Source organism: Dreissena polymorpha, chromosome 10 (genome assembly GCF_020536995.1).
Source record: "Dreissena polymorpha isolate Duluth1 chromosome 10, UMN_Dpol_1.0, whole genome shotgun sequence".
NCBI classification, from domain to species: Eukaryota; Metazoa; Mollusca; class Bivalvia; order Myida; family Dreissenidae; genus Dreissena; species Dreissena polymorpha.
Genome location: NC_068364.1, coordinates 85,844,481 through 85,866,831, shown reverse-complemented (window position 1 = coordinate 85,866,831; position 22,351 = coordinate 85,844,481). Strand labels below are relative to the sequence as shown.

At 35.6% G+C, this 22,351-nt stretch overlaps 2 protein-coding genes across 5 annotated transcripts in view; one reads left to right on the top strand and one right to left on the bottom strand.

Moving 5' to 3' along the window:
* LOC127847276 (uncharacterized) overlaps nucleotides 1–13,804 on the top strand; it is a 139,034-nt gene extending 125,230 nt beyond the window's left edge. For both annotated transcript variants that reach the window (XM_052379083.1, XM_052379082.1), the window contains one exon: nucleotides 12,911–13,804. In XM_052379083.1, the coding sequence (XP_052235043.1) occupies nucleotides 12,976–13,548 (573 nt within the window). In that variant the 5' untranslated portion in view covers nucleotides 12,911–12,975 and the 3' untranslated portion in view covers nucleotides 13,549–13,804. The remainder of the gene's footprint in view (nucleotides 1–12,910) is intronic.
* Nucleotides 37–4,596, bottom strand: LOC127847272 (putative nuclease HARBI1). 3 transcript variants are annotated; one of them, XM_052379076.1, is made up of 6 exons: nucleotides 4,191–4,596; nucleotides 2,844–2,983; nucleotides 2,434–2,628; nucleotides 2,004–2,076; nucleotides 742–923; nucleotides 37–499 (listed from the first exon to the last, which is right to left on the bottom strand). In XM_052379076.1, the coding sequence occupies exons 1-6, from the start codon at nucleotides 4,407–4,409 to the stop codon at nucleotides 283–285; spliced, it is 1,026 nt and encodes a 341-aa protein (XP_052235036.1). In that variant the 5' UTR covers nucleotides 4,410–4,596; the 3' UTR covers nucleotides 37–282. The 3 variants fall into 3 exon arrangements, with proteins under 3 accessions (XP_052235036.1, XP_052235035.1, XP_052235037.1); XM_052379075.1 differs by having other exon boundaries at nucleotides 3,713–4,324; XM_052379077.1 differs by having other exon boundaries at nucleotides 3,842–4,324.
* Nucleotides 13,805–22,351: the final 8,547 nt, after the last annotated feature.

Below are 22,351 nucleotides of genomic sequence, written 5' to 3'. Positions count from 1 at the left end.
ACCTTTGACCTAGTGACCTAAAAATCAATACGGGTCATCTGCCAGGCATGAGTAATGTACCTATGAAGTTCCATGATCCTAGACCTAAGCGTTCTTGAGTTATCATCTGGAAACCATCTGGTGGACGGACCGACCGACATGTGTAAAACAATATACCCCCTCTTCTTCGAAGGGGGGCATAAATACAGTAAACTTTTATGTAAACAAAACAGTTCATATCAATTTGAATTGAATTGTTTAACTACAGCTATACAAAATTACAACGTGCTTATAACCAGTCATTCAAAACATGTTAATGATTGCCTGTCTAAATGAATGCGCATTGTCATCATGCTCATTTAAGACATCCTCATTTGCCAGCTCATTCACATGGACTGCATCTTGTGGTTCCTTCACGTTGAACGTTATGCACAGATTATGCAGCTTCATACAGGCCACAACAACATGAGAACTTTTTGTAGGGTTGAATGGAAGTACACCACCAGATTTGTGTAGGCATCTGTTGAAACAAGTTATGCTTACATAAAAATGAGTTTCTTAGTTAATTATGAAACATGGTAAAAACTTAAAGGGACTGTCAACCACAAATGACTACCAGGTAACTTATGTTATTTTCATAGATAATGATGTTAAATTTTGCTAACGTTATTTAAATATATTATTAATAAAGATAATGATCATTCACATAAGTTTTGCAGGTTTTCTTTAATTGTAAATTTTAATATAAATGCATGCACCTACCGAAATCTAGATTTCAGCACACCAAACGCTCTTTCAATAACCACTCTTCCCCTGGCATGGTAATTATTGTAACGCCTTTCAGACTCTGTCATGGGATTTTGTTTAGGTGTTAGAAGATATCTTCTCAGGCCATATCCGCTATCCCCAAGCAAAATTCCTGCATGTGTTCTTTCCAGGTGTTCCTAAATGCATAAAAAATCACTTTGGTAGGTTAATTGGCTTAATTTATTGTGTGTATGTATGCATTTCAAAGTGTGAATTGCAACAAAAAATAACTAGAGCTTTGTCACAAACATGACGAATACCCCCACATTATGCAATGACACAAAATATTTCGCATGTTTTCTTCACAAAAAACAACGGACACTGGTGTTTAATGTTTAAAACGCACTAAGTGACCCTGTGACTTGAATTAGAGAGAGGACACTTAATACGGACCTACCGACCGGCAGACAAGTTTACTCCTATACACCCCCCTTACCTTCGTTTGTGGGGGTATAATAAATCCATGGACAGCAAAGAAAATATATAATTTTGTATATATCAAATGCAACCTTAGTGTTGCTGAATACATGTAGATAGGATTTTGAAGAACCATAAGTATGGTACAAAGAGTGCAAGATGAAAAAACAATTATTTCAGTACAATTTATTTTATGGTTAAAGCATATATTCTTATAAACTGAAGTCTGAAATAAAACTTCCTTTTTTTATGCCCTGCAATTCGAAGAATGTGGAAGGGGCATTTAAATTCACCTTTGTCTGTTCATCAATATACACTATAAATGTAACCTGTTGTAAATACATTAACTGACAGTTAGTATTAATATGCATTAGTGTTTATTATTGTTCCTTTGTTAATGTAATTTATTTTAAATTTGGCTTACAATGTTAAATGAAATGATCTTCAGAATAAATATCTGAAGGGACACAGTAGTTATGAGCCTTTTTTGAAACTCGGATGCAGGAAAATCTCTGACGCGGTCCCATCCCAACCCCCATAACTTTTGACCCAGGGGTAAGATCATAATAACATCACTGTCACCGCCGCACATATGCTCATAGGGACCATGTGTGCAAGTTTCAAGGTTCTTGTTCTAATAGTGTAGGAGGAGATAGCGGCCAGGACTGACGTAGGGACAGACAGACAGACGGATATCACCGCATAATCCCCACTTTTTCTCCTAAAAGCGTGGAGATAACAAATGAATTAACATACAGAGACAAAATGAACAATTGAATTTGTGTTTTTAGAGTTTATACCTTTAGACCACAGGTGTTGAAAATGGAAGCATCATGCTGCGAACCTGGCCACTTTGCAACTACATCTATGAAACTGTAATCAATAATACTAACATATTTTCAATCCATGTACAAATGTGACTTATAGCCTATAACAAAATAACGAACATTATATAGAATTAAAACATAAAAATGTACAAATTGCTTAAATCTTTTGCAATTAGTTTTTAAAAGTTGCAAGGAAAGATTAATTTTCAGTGTTCACATGGTGACAACACGGTGCAAGAAGGACTAACAATGATCATCAAAGGTTAACCATGCATTTGATTTTCTCAACAGCACAATCATCAAAACGATAATTATTTAAAGTTCATAACAAAAAATATGTCTCAATTGCTTAAAAAATAGTAAAATATAAGTATATGATTATAGTGAAAAAAAGAAATCATACTTCATTCGAGAATCACAAACAGCTTGCACATTGATGGCGTGAAACCCCTTTCTACAAATATATGCCTCTTCATTTTCGGAAGGGCCTAGAATTGGAACCAAAGTCCCATCCACAGCACCGAGAACGTTTGGAATCCTACACCGCCTGTAGAAGTCTTGTTTTGAGAGTGCCATAGCGCCATTTTCAGTTGGGAATCTGAAATGATTCAGCTGATCAACATAGTGTGTTTCTTTATATATATTTATATACATTTATGTATATATAAGCGTACTTATATTAAAGTGAATATATAACTCTTTCTTAAACTTTAATATCTTTAAGTTGTATGATTAGCTTACATGAATTACTGGCCAGTCATTTTCATAATTGGCGATATTGGAAAACAAAATACTTTTTTGACGCCTAATCACCTGATATTATGTAGACGACGATTCAGGCTATCAATGAAAACATGGAAGCATCGAGCTGCTGTAGGCTTACTGACACCATGAATATCTGCAACCTCAGAAAAAAAATCACCCTTGCTCAAGAACCGAAGCCCGATTAGAACCTAAAAAAAGAAACAAGTCACTTAGGCATGATTGGTCATTGTTGGCTCGGGTACTACTTACATGTACCCCGTGTACTCTTATAGTATGTTTACATGTACCCCGGGTATGGTCAATATACTTAAACGTACACGGTTGGTATTAGACTCACTGTATCCAAGTTGTATTCCCGCCCTTAATCGGATGTCCTCAAACACTCAAATGATTACTGTAAAATGATACTGTTTATGTTAAACAAACATATATATTTAAAAAATGTATAAACATGATTGTTTGAGTACGAGTTCTGATAATATAAAGGCCATTTAACACAAAATGTGAATATAATTAAATTAAAAAAATAGACGACAGCTACCAATTTAGCATTAGAACTTCCAGGTACGTTTTAGTATATTGATGTGCCCCGCACATTGTTGTTGTTCAATAGTTTACCATATGTATATCATTTACATGTAACATTCATAATTTGTTTAATGTACTTACCTGTTTACGTTATTTCCTGAGCTACACATTATTCAATTTATCTGAGTGTCCACAGCTCCATTGTTTTGTTGATAGTAACAACTCACAAATACATTTTACCTCATGAGCATATTGTATAATCAATCATTTAGGCAAAATGTAGAGTGAATTGCTTACGATTTCAATATCGTATTATAAGAATACATTGATACCGCAGTAAAATCAAATGAAAAGTATGAAATGGTTGGAATATATGATGATGCGTTCACCTTTGCCAAGAAATATTCAAATAGTATCGCTAGAATCCGAGTTTGACACCGTCCGAATAACACAGTTAAATAGTTCATGTCTTTATGCCGTTTATAGACATAATATATATGCATAACCCACAACAGTACCTGTATGAGATGCAACACATAAAGAGCATTTTTGTTACTTGGCGCTAGATAATGAACATTTTTGCCGGATCGTTTGATGATACTTAACATAACTTTATTTAGTTCTGGCTACCATAACTTTAAATGTCGCTTTTTATGATTTTTGACTGGCGCGACTTTATACAGGCCTGTCAATACTATGTAAACTGTACGCTGAAGTTTCTTTAGCTAAACTTTATTTTGTTTACAAACACAAATTGATCCATATCTACAAAACGCATGTTTATCAAAGACGATTCCCAACAGTTCAATTGGTTACAATGCAGTGAACATTTCTTTACATGCACCCGTAAAATAATTTAGTCTGTACCTGAGTAAGAGATGAGAGTGAGTTTGATCTTTTTGTCTTCGGTTCTAAATCTACCCTCAATGTTTCATTCAGGTACGTAATCGCTTCTCTGCTCAGTCTGTATCGTGCGATGATTTCTTCGTCTCTTAATTCATCCAAAATATTCACACGTTCACGGAAAACCCTTTGTCTGCGTCTGTTTTGCTCGTTTACATCAAACAACGCAACAAATTCCGCCATATTTACGAATATCGCAATATTTGCGAGTGCCAAGAGGTAGTCGTAACTTTTTAGGCAAAATCGTAAGATTTAGGTAAGATGGGAATTTTCATAAGACACTGTAAAATCTTAAGAAAATCGTACGACGATCTTAGCCGTTTCTTACGATTATCTTTGGCGTACGATCGTTGATAAGACGGGCTCCTGAACATTATGAAGAGTTGCAACGCGTAACGATTGAATAATTTAGGAAGTTGGGTAGTTGTCGTTGTATTTTGTGACATTACGAGTATTGTTAATATAAAGTATTAAATACATCAATTATATATGAGCACGGATGGCCGAGGGGTCTTTGCGATATATGTTACTCCAGGGGTCAGTGGTTCGAGCCCAGTTGAGGGTTACTATTTTTCTTTCTTTAATTTTATTCTTGTTTTTTACTGGAGCCTTTTAGATCCAATGTTAACATTTATCAATATAAAGCATTTGATGTCAAACTTCAATATCTGCCAAAATCTGTGAAAAAGTCCCTTTAAGTTTCAACATTTTGTAAGTTGTCCAGGCGAGTTAACGCAATTAAATACCTGTCAGATATGCACGTTTTATGTTGTTGTTGTTGTTGTGTATTTTTTGCTGGCGAATGAGCTAACTGCCAAGAGCACGCATTTATTATCCGCACTTTCATGAGTAAGGCCTACCACACATCGTATTCGCGAGTACTTCAAATATTACATGTAGTAATTCAATATGGATATTTCGACCGCGTGTAACATTTAATAAATATGGTTCCGAGTTTAATATAATACAATTCCATTGGTATATACATGTATATATATATATATGAAGTGCGCATTAATTTGAACTAAAATTGAAAATATTCAAATGTTATTTAGTTTCTCACTTTTTGACTCTCGTCCATAGTTAACAGTAAGCATTTCGAGTAAACATACATTACTTGTGCGACCGCTTTTCCCCCACCCCCACCCCAGTTAATCGGAAGAAACAGTGCAATGTCAAGTAGATTGGTATCTATATCAGGAATCATCAATAGTGTTGTCAAATACACTTTGTTCAGACTTAAGTTTTATATTGCAATTACATCCAATACATTAGGTTACAAACTCATAGCAAGCAATTACAGAATTCATGAACGATGAACGTTGCCGAAACCTTTGTAATATCTTCGTACTTTTACTAAGTTTAAACTAGCTTGTTTCGGAAAAGTTTGATATATTATTTCAAATAAATCACCACATCACTTGCCGAAACCTTTGCAATAACTTCGTACTTTTACTTACAAGTTTGTTCGGGAAATGTTTGATGTATTATTTCAAATAAATCACAACGTGAATACCTATAATTGCACTTTACAGCTAGGCCGTTTGGCGTGACCTTTTCACGATATTTCATGACATTGGAAATAAGCCTTGTCTTACATGCTTCGCATACGCATGTGTCTTAACCCTTAAATATACCAAGTCGTTTATTCCTGTCATGTACTTGTTAATTTCACATTTGCAACTATGTTAATGTCTTGGGAATGAACGAAACCACCTGTGTCCATATACATAGCGGATGTAGTTGTTACTAATACATTCCATCGATGCGAGTACATGTATTTGTCTTTATATACGGCCTACACTCATGCATTAAACAATGTTTTCCCAAAGCGATGATCATTTGTTTAATTTTTCCCGAATCCTCGCCATCAATGGTGAGCCCCAAATAGTGTTCTTAGCCCACAATGTAAAGCCATCGAACCAGTTATTACGATCATTCTACTCCGCGGTCTTTGATACAGGGCTTATTGCAGAGGCCTATTTAACACGATACTTTACGCAGATGCATTAAGCCCCGTTTTCCCAGAGCGAGGATCATCCTGATCACATTTCGAAGAAAAACGTGTCCCAAGGTAGACCAGTCGTCAGACTTAATGTGGCCATATGTTATTGACATCAAGTGTTCGATTAAACATTAATTGCCAATCATAAACGCAAAAACTGCGTATATAATACCAACACTGTCAATTATTGTTAAGTAATGTTGACGCTATTCTACCGTTTCATGTCAAACAACCGCATAATACATTTATCATTATGAATTCTGATGTGTTTTTTTTTCTTAGAAAATAAAGTTTTTGTGCATTTTATTATTTTGTAGAGAATTCCGATCGGTCGCTATTCATAATTATCGTATAAAACGTCAATTATGATAATAAATATTAACAAATATTGACGCCAGTTTGTAGAGTTACGTCAAGTTATTGCATAATAATTACTATAATTGATGTAGCTGTTTTTACCTTTTGTATATTTTACTTTTTTATGATCGTCAGCTTTTTTGTCGTTGTCCTTCTCCGCAATTTCATCATCACTCCCCCATATCGACATCATTTAAATAATATGTAGCATTACTATTTTTTAAAGGAAACAACATAGATTTAATATTCCTTTATTTTCGTGATGTATTAGATTTTAAAATTTTGAAACTTAAATAATAGATTATTTTGATCAATTGATAAAAATGTAAGCCAGATACTATGTAAGGTCCTCTTCAAGGGGAAATGTAATGTTAATGATTGAAAGGAAGGAGCAAGTAATCGATTATTAAATGATCAGAAAAGTTAAAGACATTAGGCAACGTCATATCAAAAAACCAATTTAATGTTTTTGTTTAGAAGGAGGATTATATGCTCACTAAATAAATATTAAATAATGATGACTACCACTATTACTGCTACTATTAGTGCTTCTACAACAACTACTAACTACTACTACTTCTACTACTACTACTATTACTTCTACTACTACTACTACTACAACTACAACTAATTCTACTTCTCTACTGATTCTACTACGACTACTACTACTACTAATAGCACTACTACTACTACTACTACTACTACTACTACTACTACTACTACTACTAGCTATACTACTACTAGTTACTACTACTACTACTACTCACTACTACACTACTTACACTACTACTACTACTACTACTACTACTACTACTACACTTCTACTACTACTAATACTACTACTACTACTACTAACACACTACTTCTACTACTACTACTTACTACTACCACTAATACTACTACTACTACTACTACTACTCTCTACTACTACTACTACTACTAACTATACTCCTACTATACTACTACTACCACCACCACCACCGCCACCACCACCACCACACCACACCAGCACCAACACCACCACCACCATCACCACCACCACCACCACCACCACCACCACAAACACCAACACCACCAAAACACTACCACTACCACTTTTACTACTACTACTACTACTACTACTACCACTTCTACTACTACTACTACTACTACTACTACTACTACTACTACTGCTACAACAACTACTACTACTATTACTACTACTACTACTACTACTTTCTACTACTACTACTACTACTACTACTACTACTACTACTACTACTACTACTACTACTACAACTACTACTACTATTACTCATACTACTACTACTACTACTACTACTACTACTACTACTACTACTACTACTACTACTACTACTACTACTCTTACTACTACTACTACTACTACTACTACTACTACTACTACTACTACTACTACTACTACTGCTACAACTACTACTATTACTGCTACTGATTTTACAACTGCTACTGTAACTACTTCTATTTCTACCACCACCACCACCACCACCACCATCACTACTACTACTTCTTCTTCTGCTGCTGCTGCTGCTGCTTCTGATGATGATGATGATTGATTATTAATGATGATACTGCGTATTACTACGGTGTAGAAAAAAGGTTACGCATGCGCAATCATTATAATTTTAGTTTATATGACTTATCTTTTAATAATAATATGTTAAGTGCTTTTACATATACATTTACCATGAATATCACTTATGTAAACATGCAGTGTTGCAATTTTAAGGTGGAAGCTTTTAAAACATGTTTAGCGTTATCAGAGTCTTCAAAAAATACGAAAATGACACAGGTTTTGACAACGAACGCAAAGGATACTCTGATAAATACGTTTCATAAACGCTGTACAAATATAATACTTATTTTGGATTAAAAAAATTACATCCAAAACATGATTGAACCGTGCTTATAAAGGTACCGAATTATTTTAAATCTATTTATTTAGCTAGATTGCCTCGAAAATCTAAGGCTTATAGAAACGCTCTCGAGGACGTTTTGGTAGAACATTTATTTGGTGTATTTTGGGGCAATCCAAAAAACGCTCCCATATTTGGGATCAAACCCGCGACCTCCCATTCGCTAGGAAGACACACTATCCGCTACGCCATGTCTACAGCTGCAGGAACCCTATAATACGATGGACTACGTGCACACATGTTTGATCAATCTCGACCCTCATCTGTATTCGTCAGTCCATCATTGGGTGTTACTTCCTTCAAGTACGTGTCACGTGATAATAATTTGTCATGTTAGGTGGGTCATTTGATATATTGTTTGCACTGAAATATCGCTCCATGTTTATCTCTGTCCGCCAAATGGTACATCCTGTAGCTGGCCTGGTGGTTGTAAGAACACCCTGGCCCAAGTGTGTTAGCTATTTATAACGAGCACATGGGCTGACGTTAAACAATGAACATATTGAGGACATACTAATTTCATCATTTAGAGAGTTTTATTTGCTTGCGTATTCAAACATAATGATATTAGAATAAGAACTGATCGGTGAAGGCAATCCCAATACAAAGTGCACAATTAACTCAGTGTTCATGCATATCACGATTTTCATTGAACGGTTTAATCCAATATTTGACAAAAACTGGGCTTCACACAAATATTTGACAAAACGTACCATTCAGATTGACATTACTGCAAGTCTCGATATGCTCGCTGAAAACGCTTTAACATATTTTGACATCAACATGATAACTTTGTACTCTAGCCTTGATGATGCGTTAAATAACGAACACAATCCTGTATAACTTTTACTGCAACTTCACCTTATTGCAATAGGTTACACAAGTACCGTACCAATCCGTGCTATAGTCCTTATTCTATACTTGCCCCAAACTTGATATTTTCTTCACATAATTTCGAATTAAAATAAATGTTTGTTTTTCATCTTAATCACAAATTGCAAAACTTCTTGCCCCCCCCCCCCCCCAAAAAAAAAAGGAAAATATCTATTTGAAAAACAACAACAACTACAAAATTACTCCTGTAAGAAGTTGTCATCCCCGTGACTCGCACCTAAGTGTGAGTTTTTAGCAAATTCGACTGGTAAATTAGTCAAATGTTGAAATATAGTCAACGGATGGGATATGACAAATTAGCAAGGCACAAGTGCAATATAAAAACCGAAAAACTTTGAAAGAGAAAAATGAGTTTAAGGGTTATGTGGCCGCTTATGAATCAGTGCCCTTGGTAACAATAAATCTTGAAATCACAACACAATTTATCATTGGTTTTAGCACATCATTAACAATTAAGGCCAGTCGTTTATTTCCTCAATTATAAGCCGTTGTTTATGTCCATTTTTATCGGTGACCAACAAACGGTCGACTTTGTTGTGTGGTGTCATTCACATATAACGGACTAACCTCATTTAATTCTCCGTTATTTAGAACACACAGAAATAAGCTCGTGACCAACGTTTTTTACTAACAAGCTTGTTCCGGAAAAGTTTGATATATTATTTCAAATAAATCACCACATGACTTGCCGAAACCTTTGCAATAACTTCGTACTTTTAATAACAAGTTTGTTTGGGAAATGTCTGATGTATTATTTCATATAAATCACAACGTGAATACCTATAATTGCACTTTACAGCTAGGCCGTTCATCTTGACCTTTTCACGATATTTCATGACATTGGAAATAAGCCTCGTCTTACATGCTTCGCATACGCATGTGTCCTAACCCTTAAATATACCAAGGCGTTAATGCCTGTCATGAACTTGTTAATTTCACATTTGCAACTATGTTAATGTCTTGGGAATGAACGAAACCACCTGTGATCAAATATACATAGCGGATGTAGTTGTCACTAATTTATTCAATCGATGCAAGTATTTGTCTTTATGTTCGGCCTATCACGAGGTTCTGTCAACACTGTTTATACATGCATTAAACAATTTTTCTCCCAAAGCGATGATCATTTGTTTATTTTTCCCGAATCCTCGCCATCCATTTTGAGCTCAAAAAAGTGTTCATTTAGAACACACAGAAATAGGCTCGTGACCAACGTTTTTTTTTTTTAATGTTTCACGTTGTCGTGGTTTCGCAAAGGGCGCTTAATGCACGTGCGTAAAGTGTCGTCCCTTATTAGCTTATCAGGGACGACACTTTACGCTTAAAGGTATTCCCATCTTTTCAGAAAATTCACTTAAGATGACAAGGGTTGTCTGATTAGCCTGTGTGGACTGCTCACAACTGCAAAAGAAAACGAACTGCAAAACGTATTTTACTGAACTAAAACATTGATGAAGCGGAAATTATTTCTTTATTATAGATCTTCTTAATGAAACTGTGTGCATGTTGATATTGGATATAATTTATACTTCACCAAAAGCGATTTTGTTCTTGTAACCTTAGATTAGTACGTTATTTTGATTTTAGGCAACTTTGTACACTAGGTCTAATAAATATTTTTTTTAACTTTTTCTATACCGTTTTGAAATACTAGCAGGACAAAAGAATCGTGTTATTGTCAAAGAATGTTTATTTTAAGTCGAAACATAATGTAATTTTAGGTTATGTATGCTTTATTACTTGTAATGAAGAATTGATCCGGAAACCGAGGTATGCGTCAAGGTCGGTTTTTGCTCTGAATTATAACCCTTGAATTATACAAAAATATTAAAATCTAACTCGGTAAAAAAAGTGTGTGGTTATAATATCTCGGCCAAGTTCGATAACCAGCTAAATCGCTTGAAGCACTTCTGAACTTTGCATTACGAAAAAGACACATTTAACCTTGTGCGTTTCTAATTGAAATAGTTTTAAACATCATATTTGGGCATTAAATTAGGTAAAACATTAGCCAGATCTGTGTAAATGTTTCTTAATTATGTCCTATCAATAACCCAATACTTGCCACGTAACGCTTGTTCGCTATCTAACTAAAACAGTTTTAACTGTATATTAATCAAATCATATCATAATCAAACTTGGTGACACTGTGTTTCTTGTTCAAGTTCGATAACCAGTATTAATAGGATAAGTACGATAACAACTAGTTCGCTGAAGAACTTCTTTATACTGACTCTAAGATTAGTTAAGGCTTTCCCCGAACTTCACACAGTTAATGTTTCTCCGTTTTTTCTGTGCCAACATTTTAAAACAATTAAAAACAATCTTCCCAAATTGATATACCGAAGAAATATCAATTTTATGGCAGGTTGGCGCTCTAATTCGTGATGATTACGGTTATATGTGTGTGATTACCGAGCGCCCGCCAACATACTTTTAAAAATCGTTTCTAAGTTCAATTTAACGATGTAATCATGGTGAGACGCTTTTAAACATACAATGTAGTTATAACAATGGCAATGTAAATGCATTTGGACCGTGCTCTGTGCAAAAAGGGGGTTAATGCATGCGCGTAAAGTGTCGTCCCAGAATTGCCTGTGCAGTCCGCACAGGCTAATCAGGGACGACACTTTCCTCTTTTATGATATTTGCTGAGTAAAGACAGGCTCTTGATAGCAAAAATCAAGTTAAGGCGGAAAGTGTCGACCCTGATTAGCCTGTGCGGAATTCACAGGCTTATCTTGGGCGACACTTAACGCACATGCATTAAACCCCCTTTTCACAGAGCGCGGCTCATTTAAACGCATCTCTGTCCTAAACTCACTTACTCACGACAAGGTCAAACAAGATTAATTATACTTTTGTCACCAATAACAAGATGTTAACAAGCTCGAATACCGTTTTGGTCTTTAAGAGGTCTGCTGAGTAATCGATAAACGCTTGATTTGTCAGTCAAACATATATTACAAGAAAAACACATTCACCTCAACATACGCACTGTTAGCCATAATTGTCATTTCTTTCTATGATCCATTATAACTGGGCGACGATGATTAAGGTGCACTGTTTTGCCATTAACGACGGTGTCAGAAATGAATGACATGTCGAATTACAATTATATGCATTAAGTGGACATATTTAAGTACCTATAAAAAATATATTTTAAACGCAATCGAAATTGATTGTAGGATTGAGTTGAGTAACATGCATGTTCAAATGTGTAAGGAACAAACTATGAAATTTTTAGTCGCGAAAACAACAAAAAACTCAATAATAGTGTATACTAACATTATATTGCAATAATACCGAACACATGTAATTAAATATTTCAATAAGACATATATGCATTGCCATTTGAATTTATTACTCTTAATATTTAGAAATACTGTTAAATATGTCATTGACGTACATCCAACACGTCACGTTGATTTGTCAAGGTGAGTAACTATCAGATTGTAAGCATACGTAAAAGGTCACACGTTTTCTTCTTTCAGCCCAATTACCCCCGACGCGCATTAAATCACGACACTCCGGCTATTCAGTACAGCATCCCCCTGTGATGACCCGTCCTCCCGGGCAAAGAGTGGCGGCCTGGGGCCAGACCCCCACACCCATGGCGAGACCAACCACCACCACAGCGGAACCACCGGAAATGGACGACGACGTCTCCACGTATGCGGTTACCGACGGACCGTGGTATGGGACGGCGACAACGCAAGGGTATTTCGGGTATAATTACGGCGCCGCGGGTGGTCAGAGCGGCGGAAATTCCGGTGAAAGAGTTGTTGTGGAGCCCGTTGGGGGTCGACTTAACGCGCAGCGGCAACAGCAATGGCAGCGACCGGCTTCTCAACAACAGTTCATCACCGGACCACAGCGACGGTCGACAACAACAACAACGACAACGACGGTGGAGCCACCAGAACAGGGTGAAGTCGCAGCGTCTGTTCTGAGCGACAGTCCGGGTATCGGTGGGCACTGTTTCTGCACCTTCCTTCAGCGTTGCCCGGCAGACGCTCAGGTTCGACCCGGAAGCTGTTCGATGCTCCATAATATGTTCACCACTGTCCTGAGGTTGCCAACTATACGCTGTTGTTACAGACCGAGCATTGCTAAACAACTAGGCTTATGAGGGTACTACGCTTAGGAGTTGTGTTTAAACTATTTCGAGACTGTCGGTGAATGGTAATTTAGACTAAAACATTATTCATAAACGCATTGTGGGTTCTGTTTCGCAAATTAATACATACTTACTATAATAACTGTTTATTAAACTTCGCTGTCATTGTATTATTTGTTTATTTTTAAAAGTTTCTTTAAAATAGCGTAGAAACAGTTCTTGTATTTATCAGTGCCGCATTATGCATTAAAGCACGTAATTTGTCCAACTTGTTTAAGGTAATATTCACCTTTTATATATTTTATAAATTATTTCCGGTTAACTGTTGAAAATTGCGGTTATAACGAAAGGTTTGGAGATTCCATGCGTGTGGGTTACGAGGGATATAGCACGAGTGGTTTATTAACAAGCCTCGGAACGTCACAACTTCGATTATTACCTCAAATAATCAACGCCTAGCCGAACATTATTTCGAGTGTCTAACAAACTTTATATAAATGAGCCGCGCTCTGTGAAAACGGGGTTTAAGGCATTGGCGTAAAGTGTATGTACAGGCTAATCAGGGACGACACTTTCCGCCTAAACTGTATTTTTGCTAAGAAGAGACTTTTTTTAAACAGAAAATATCATAACAGCGGAAAATGTCGTCCCTGATTAGCCTGTACGGACTGCACAGGCTAATCAGGGACAGCACTTTACGCACATGCATTAAACCCCCTTTTCACAGAGCACGGCCAAAATATCCAAATACCCAAATATTCGCCCTTTTCCGCGCGAAAACATGTACATACGCATTGCAGTTACGTAACAATGACGATGGCGTCACTCAAAAACATCGAGTGAATAATCAAAGAGATGTCGTAGGTATTTAAAAAAAACAGTGCAGCTATTATGCTAGTAAATGCAAAATAAATGTAAAATAAACATTTGTGCGTATTTAAAGATAACTATTGATCAACCGAAGTTGAATTACCACGCTGCATCTGTGAACAGTTATTTGTTTGTAAAACGTTTGCTAGACCGCAGGTTTATGCATGTTAATGTCACTGAACAAGTTTGATTTATTTCTGGGACTTCTGTCACAACATACGGCTCTGCCAATGGCATGTTGCAGAGTAAACGACAATGACTTTCTGACAGAAAGGTAGTTTATTCGTTTAAGCAAATTTCAAGACAATAAAAATATGTAATAACATGTGAGCTTATTTAAAAGAGAATTAAACAATCATATACACAAAAAGTAGTATATACGTTAAGTCCTGTGAGACAGTCGCTATTATGCGAAAATGCCCAAATATAGAGTCACTAACATATGGGTTATTTTAAACATTATATTGTCTAGAAAGAACCGAAAGTTTGAGTTTTGAACCAGCAGCTGTAAAATAATTAATAGTAATAGTAAAGTACTTATGTAAATACTTTCCAATTACAAAAGTAGGATTACTGATTAACAACAACAGCATTCATTATAATAATACTTCTGATGATAGTAGGAACATAGAAAACAAGTCACAAGTCGGTGTACATAGAGTTTGTAGTTACATCATAAAACTGAACTTTCTTCTACATACTCTCAATTCAGTAACCATATGATAATATTGTATTCCTTTTTCCTGTCATCGTGTGTACTTAACAGACATAATTCCACCATTATAGTTAGTCGAATAAGTTGATACCATTGTTCTTAAAAAAGACCTGTAGGTACCTGTTTTTACTTAGATTGCAAGTATTTTGGACTTAGCAAATAATATTTTCATATTGGCACTTATGATAATGATATTTTGCGAATAAATGAAATTGTATGGACGGTGTTTAAGGTAATATCTGTCTGTTCGGATGATACTTGTATTTTATTATTCATTGTCATATATCTGTTGTTGTTGTTGTTATATATACACCATATACTAATATTGTTTGTTTTTTCAGAATTAGATAAGGTTGATCAATATTTCAGTTTTTTACATACTGATTGTCAAGGGCGAATCTTAGATAAATATGAAAAAAAAGTAATAAAATGTAGGCGGAAGTATACAAAATAGAAGCCCACTTTAAATCGAAAATGCCCATTACATTGTGTGTATAAATTTTCATCATATTGTCATAGCGCAACGTTGTGTATCAATGTTTAATTCTCGATGACCTGTTGTTATAATAAATGAAAACTTCACAGTTACTGCTTGTCATGCCTTACCTACGTGCTAAATAGCGTTCATCTAAATGTAAACAACGTTATTGTTATGTCTTCAAACAACATGTGAATTTTAGTTGACCTACATATGTAACAAATTACCCTACATCGCTCATTGCTGTCCGGTTATTAATGATACACACGAACAACATGTACATTTTAGTTGACCTACATTTGTAACAAATAGGCCTACAAAGCGAATTACTCTATTATTAATGATACACAAATATAGTGTGTAATTTAACTTGAATACCACGGAACACGAGTGTCATTATGCGTGTTAAGGCGGTACACATGAAGTCTACCTGTCACGTGAACACGTGTTCTAGCACGCTTATTTACAAGCGAGACAAATACGGGGTGTAATCATTTACATAGTATTCATATTTTCACAGCCGTAACTAATTGAAATGGGTGTTTTAAAAAGACAATACAGTGTGTAATGGATATTTAGTTATATTGGTTAATTAATAACACAGACAATATTTCAAGCATAATTATATATAGCCTTAGACTACCAACGACACTATCTAGTCTGTTTTCTTCGTACAACCCGTTCACGACGTTTTTGATTCGATTCCGAGAAGACTTTTTTAGGTGGAATCGTACATGATTACCTTCTAATCGTTAGGCGGTTATAACATTCGCGCGATTCGATCCCTTTAACAAATGTATAGCAAGTTTCACAGAACCTAATACCAATTACATAAAAGCGCAATGGGACCTAAGGGTACTAGAAGTGCGTGTTTATATTTGTACTAAACGTGTTTAATTGATATTTTCTACAATCAAGGTATGTATTACAAAGGCTCTGAAAACGATATTGACATAAACGATTGAAAATAATGTTGGCACTGGTATATGGATCACTGTCGTGTAGGTTCTCTGCATGGTATGTAATTGCCTAATCACATATAAATGTATCATTAAATAAAGGGCAAAGTTTAAAAGTACAAAGTGCAAATAACGACCCACTCGCGACGTCATTTTGTTACTATTTATAGTAACGATATGAACTATAATGGTTTAATTACAGTGTACTGAAATTTATTGCTGTAGTGTGTCTTTAGGTCCATTACAGATTTGCATATTATTATCAACAAAACTGCAAATGTATGATTGAAATGGTCAGTCTTTCATAGTTTCAAGAACGAATTTATCTTAAAGAGGCCTGTTCACGTTTCGGTTAATTGACAAAATAAATAAAAAAGTTTCAGAATCGCAAATTTTCGTTATAGTTATGATAATTGTGAGGAAACAGTAATACTGAACATTTACCATGCAATAATAATAATAGTAATAATAAAAATAATAATAATAATAATAATAATAATAATAATAATAATAATAATAATAATAAAAAAATAATAATAATAATAATAATTATTATTATTATTATTATTATTATTATTACCATGATGATGATGGTGGTGGTGGTGGTGGTGGTGGTGGTGATGATGATGATGATGATGATTATGATGATGATGATGATGATTATGATGATGATGATGATGATGATGATGATGATGATGATGATGATGATGATGATGATGATGATGATGATGATGATGATGATGATGATGATGATGATGATGATGATAATAATTGATAATAAATGTACTTCTAGCCTATATGTTGTCATTATTCCATTCTTTTATATCACATAATATAATAACATATCATAGACAATCACAAAAAATACCCCAAAACGGTATTTTATCGATACAATCCACGTCCACATTAAAACAAGTTTTGCGTTTGTAGCAAATGGATTTTAAAGTGTCGGTTAAAGGAAATAAATGTATGTGCTTGTCTTATATTATTTGGAATAAAGTTCCATATATTTCTCGCACAATAGGCATAAGTACGCTTTCCGTAATTCATTTTAAAGGCAACAGATGATAAATCTTTGTGGGTGGTGGACCTAAGAGAGTATGTATTGTTATTCGATACAAAAAACGTCATCAAAATAATAAGGCATTGAGCCATCTAAAACTTTGAACACAGTGCGACTATAGTCCCCAAAAAAGAAATGTACACCTTTTTTCTAATGACAACCATCCCAGTTTATTGAACATTGGAAATTGAAGGAGAAAAAAAAAACGGTTTATTTATTATTATTTTTGAAGCTCGTTTCTGTTTCGAAATTATCTTCTTTAAATTTGATTTTGTGGCTGAACACCATTTTGAACAACAATAGTCCATATGTGGTAAGATGTATGAATTGTAAAACAATTTCATTATTTCATAATTTAGATAGGGTTCAATTCGTTTTAATTGGGCTAGCTTTAACTATAAAGCATTTAAAGACAAACTTCAATACATGCCAAAATCTATGAAAAGGTCCCTTTAATCCATGTGCGTTAAGTGTCTTCTGAGAAAGGCCTGTGCAGCCCGCACAGGCTGATCAGGGACGAAACGTTCCGCCTTAACTGTATTTTTGCTAAGCAGAGAAGTCCTTTAAACGAAAAATCTGGGACGACACTTTACGCAGATGCGAATCGGCAAAATAATATAACGTTATATTTTGCTTTCACAGTTATTCAACAGTCTTGCACTGCCATCTATCACGTTAAATCAAGCGTACATGGACGCAATGTTTAGTGGTAGTCGCGTGTTCTACAACGAAAATCGCTACAATACGTCCTTTACCTTTGTAAATGTGGACCCTAGTATAGAACGGGTAAATATGTGTTACTGTAAAACGGTCACCTATACAAGAATTTGATATCAAACATAGTTTTCAACTTGAACGATTTTGTTTTTGTTTCGTCGTTATACAACTATTGCTTGTTTTTACTTCATGAAGTATTAAGAGAATAAACACTAAGTCTGGTTACTAAGACAATAAAGGTTATGAGTAGGAGGAATAATGTGTTTTTTTGTTTTAAAACTTTCGCAGTTATTTCTTCAGTTGATATTCATTTAACGAAGAACGTTGTTTATATTGCAGTTCTTATATCATGCATAACTTACTATGCACACGATTTCACAGAAATTACTTCGGTTGATATCGGCATCACGAAGAATGTGGTATATAGTGTAGTTATCGTGTTTTAAATGACTTACCTTTGCTTACGCTTTGGCAGAAGTTACTTCGGTTGATATTGGCTACGCGAATCTCAGACGGTCTTTCGACCTGGTGCGTGACGGCATCGCGTGCAGTAACGGCATTATCTACGTCATCGACGGCGTCCTGAACTTCCCGCTGAATGACGGTCACTTTGACTTGACGCATCAACCGGATATTAAGTATTGACAACAATATTCAGCTAGCGATATTTCATGCATTCATCCGAAGCGTTGTTGACTTTATCGTCACCATCGTCATCATCAAACAATTAGCTTTATCATGACAAACATCGTCATGGATATTAGATAATACTTCTTCTACTTATTATACTAATTATAATAATAACCACAACCATTAACACCATCCGCATCCAAAAAATAACGTATCCAATCTTTTTATACGTTTTATGCATTTGTATGACATAAGGCTGCATCATCGTTACTATCATTATAAAATAATATCATGTTTTTATGTTTGCGCCCGGCTCTGGGATAACGGGGATAAAAGCACGTAAAGCGTCATCCCATATTTAGCCGCCGTGCGAACTGCAAGGACGACACTTTCCGCGTAAACTTGATTCTCGCTAAAATAGACTTTACGAAAAGTACAATAAAAGCGAAAAGTTTTCTCACTGATAAGCCCATGCGGACAGCACAATATAATTGGGACGATGTTTTACGCATATGCATTAAGCCCCGTTTTCCGAAATCCAGGCTCATTTATATTTGTATTACAGTCTTGGAAGCGATCAGTTGCTGAAGCTCGTACCGAGCGACTCCGGTATCGATCTAACGTCTTTGAAGACCATGTACACGGTGTTCGTGCCCTCGGTCTCCTCTTTGGACCCCGTACATCTCAGTAGGTCGGAACTGGAGTACATAAACGCGAACCTTATTAAGGAGGCGAAGATGGCGGTACAGCGATTTGTTTTCGTTGTACTGTTTGATTAGATCGCCATATCGTCCCCAACCAAAAGGTGGATTACGACAGCATCATTGTCGGCTCCTTCAGCGCTTACGCAAGCAGCAGAAATATCTCAGTGATAGCTAGAAATGACGGTAGGTTGTCTTATATCACGGTGATAGCTAGAACGGACGGTAAGTTGTATTATATCACAGTGATAGCTAGAACTGACGGTGAGTTGTCTTCATATCACAGTGGTAGCTAGAACTGACAGTCACTGACAATATAACTGTGATATATAGAACTGACGGTGATTGATAATATTACTGTATATATATATATACTTACGTTGAGTGACTATATCACAGTGATAGCTAGAACTGACGGTGAGTGACCATATCATAGTGATAGCTAGAACTGCAGGTGATTGGCCATATCATAGTGATAGCTAGAACTGACGGTCAGTGACAATATCAATTATCACTTATAAATGCATGTAGTGTTTGGTTTGTTTGTGGCAATGAACACATTTCCGTATAATGTTACATAAGTCATGTACTAGACAAGATGCATAATAACTAAGAAAAATTTAATAAACTGCTGTAACCGCTTTGTTACGGTCATTGGAAAGCCTTGTTCGATTAACCAGCCGTAAGTATCTATAGTATAACTTTCAAGTTAACACATTTTAGCCTCATCATGATATTATGTCTCCGTTTTCACCAGGGGCCTGGCTGATTTATCGTCGTATGGTATTTCATTGATCCACCATTTCGAAAGAACATACTTAGTACCTACATCAATACTAACTTTATTTCTTCCATTCTTTCAATTCGTTGGAAAATTTATTTATTATATTTTAAGAAGCTATTTATAATAACAAAAGTTATATTTGAAAACAAAAGAATTCAGCTGTACATTTAAAACGCATGAATTAACAAGAAATATATTTTTTTAAAGATATACGACGTTGATTGTGGTTGGAGTTGGTTAAAGGTTAAGAGTTCAATGAATGAGATTTATGATAGCGAATGTCTTTTTCTGTGCAGTTCTTAGCTGCATCACATGCAGTACGGGATGTTACGCGGAGTTTTCGCGGCTTATTTACATTATAACATATAGCTGTGTCGGACCGTATTTGGTACAAAAACGAATATGGTACATTTGTACCATATTCGGCCGAATATGGTACAAATGTACCATACTCGGACCGAAGATGGTACAATTTTCGACCGAATATGGTACAAACATTGTACCATATTCGGTTGGAATAAGTTTTTCTATGCTCGCCAAAACGTATTTGGTACATACCAAAAAAACTCATAAAAATGAAAATGGCCTACGTATATGGTACATAAATTATGTATTTCTTAATAAATGAAATAGTCTGCCGATGTGTAAACTTTTTTTCAAACTCAAATACATTGTATTAACCTAATATTGGAGTGACAAAAGTATCATCATCATCATCATCATCATCATCATCATCATCATCATCATCATCATCATCATCATCATCATCATCATCATCATCATCATCATCGTCGTCGTCGTCGTCGTCGTCGTCGTCGTAACTAGCAGTAACAGAAACAGCTAACCTAACCACACTTTACATGGATTTTGCTGGTTGTGTAACTATTTCGCCGGCTAGCTCAGTCGGTTGCGCGTCAGATTGGCACGCAGGCGGCCTGGGTTCGATTCCCGGGCGGGCCAGATACATTTGTGGAGATCATTAATAGCAATTTTCAAATTTTTAAAACTTTTTTTTTCGAAAGTGTATTTTCACCAAAATCCGATTTAAGAGATTTTGAGCTCTTTTAAATGAATATATCTCTCCAAAAATAAGGATGTTTGACTGGCTGCTTTAGACAGGTGTGACTGTATTCCTAAACATTACTTTGTAAAGTTGATTTGTCGTTCCGACGTCATATTGCTGAGAAGCCGACAAAGCTTTGAAGTTTCCGATTTTTTCTTTGATAACGTGCCGCTTTAAAAAGGCGGGAATTTTGCACACGAGTCTTACTCAGAAGTCAGTAACCATATTTGACTTGGCGGTCGGCAAGAAAAGTTGTGATTTTCGACTAGAAAGAATTGAAATCCAAACTTTCTTCAAACTTCAAAAGAATTCTTGACAGTAAGTACTGTACATAATTTTAATTTTCAGTTGTCTTAATATGCATTGATGTTTTAACATGCATTGATTTTTATGTTTTATGCCCCCCCCCCCTCAGAGTGCATTTGCAGTTGTCCGTCCGTCTATCCAATTGTCCGTGGCATTCCTTCCGGGTGCGTAACTCCTAAACTGCTAAAATATTTAAGCTACAGTCATTTTTTCGAAAGTGTATTTTCCACCAAAATCAGATCGAGCTCCTGTAATCTGTAGATTTGAACATTTTAAATTTTATGGAGTTTATAGGTCTTTGACCTTCGAACCCTGCCTAGTCGTGACTTCTGGTGAGCGACCTAGGCCCCCAGGGCCCCTTCTTTATATCCCTTCCATCCACGTAGCATTGGTTTCTACAGACCGTTTGTCCGTTGACCGCCATAAGTTTGCCCGCTATTTTTCCCCTGAATTTGAATTCGGTTGGATTTCAATGAAACTTCACATGAAGTACTTGCTACTTTCATTGCGCATATTGCCCGGAAGTTCG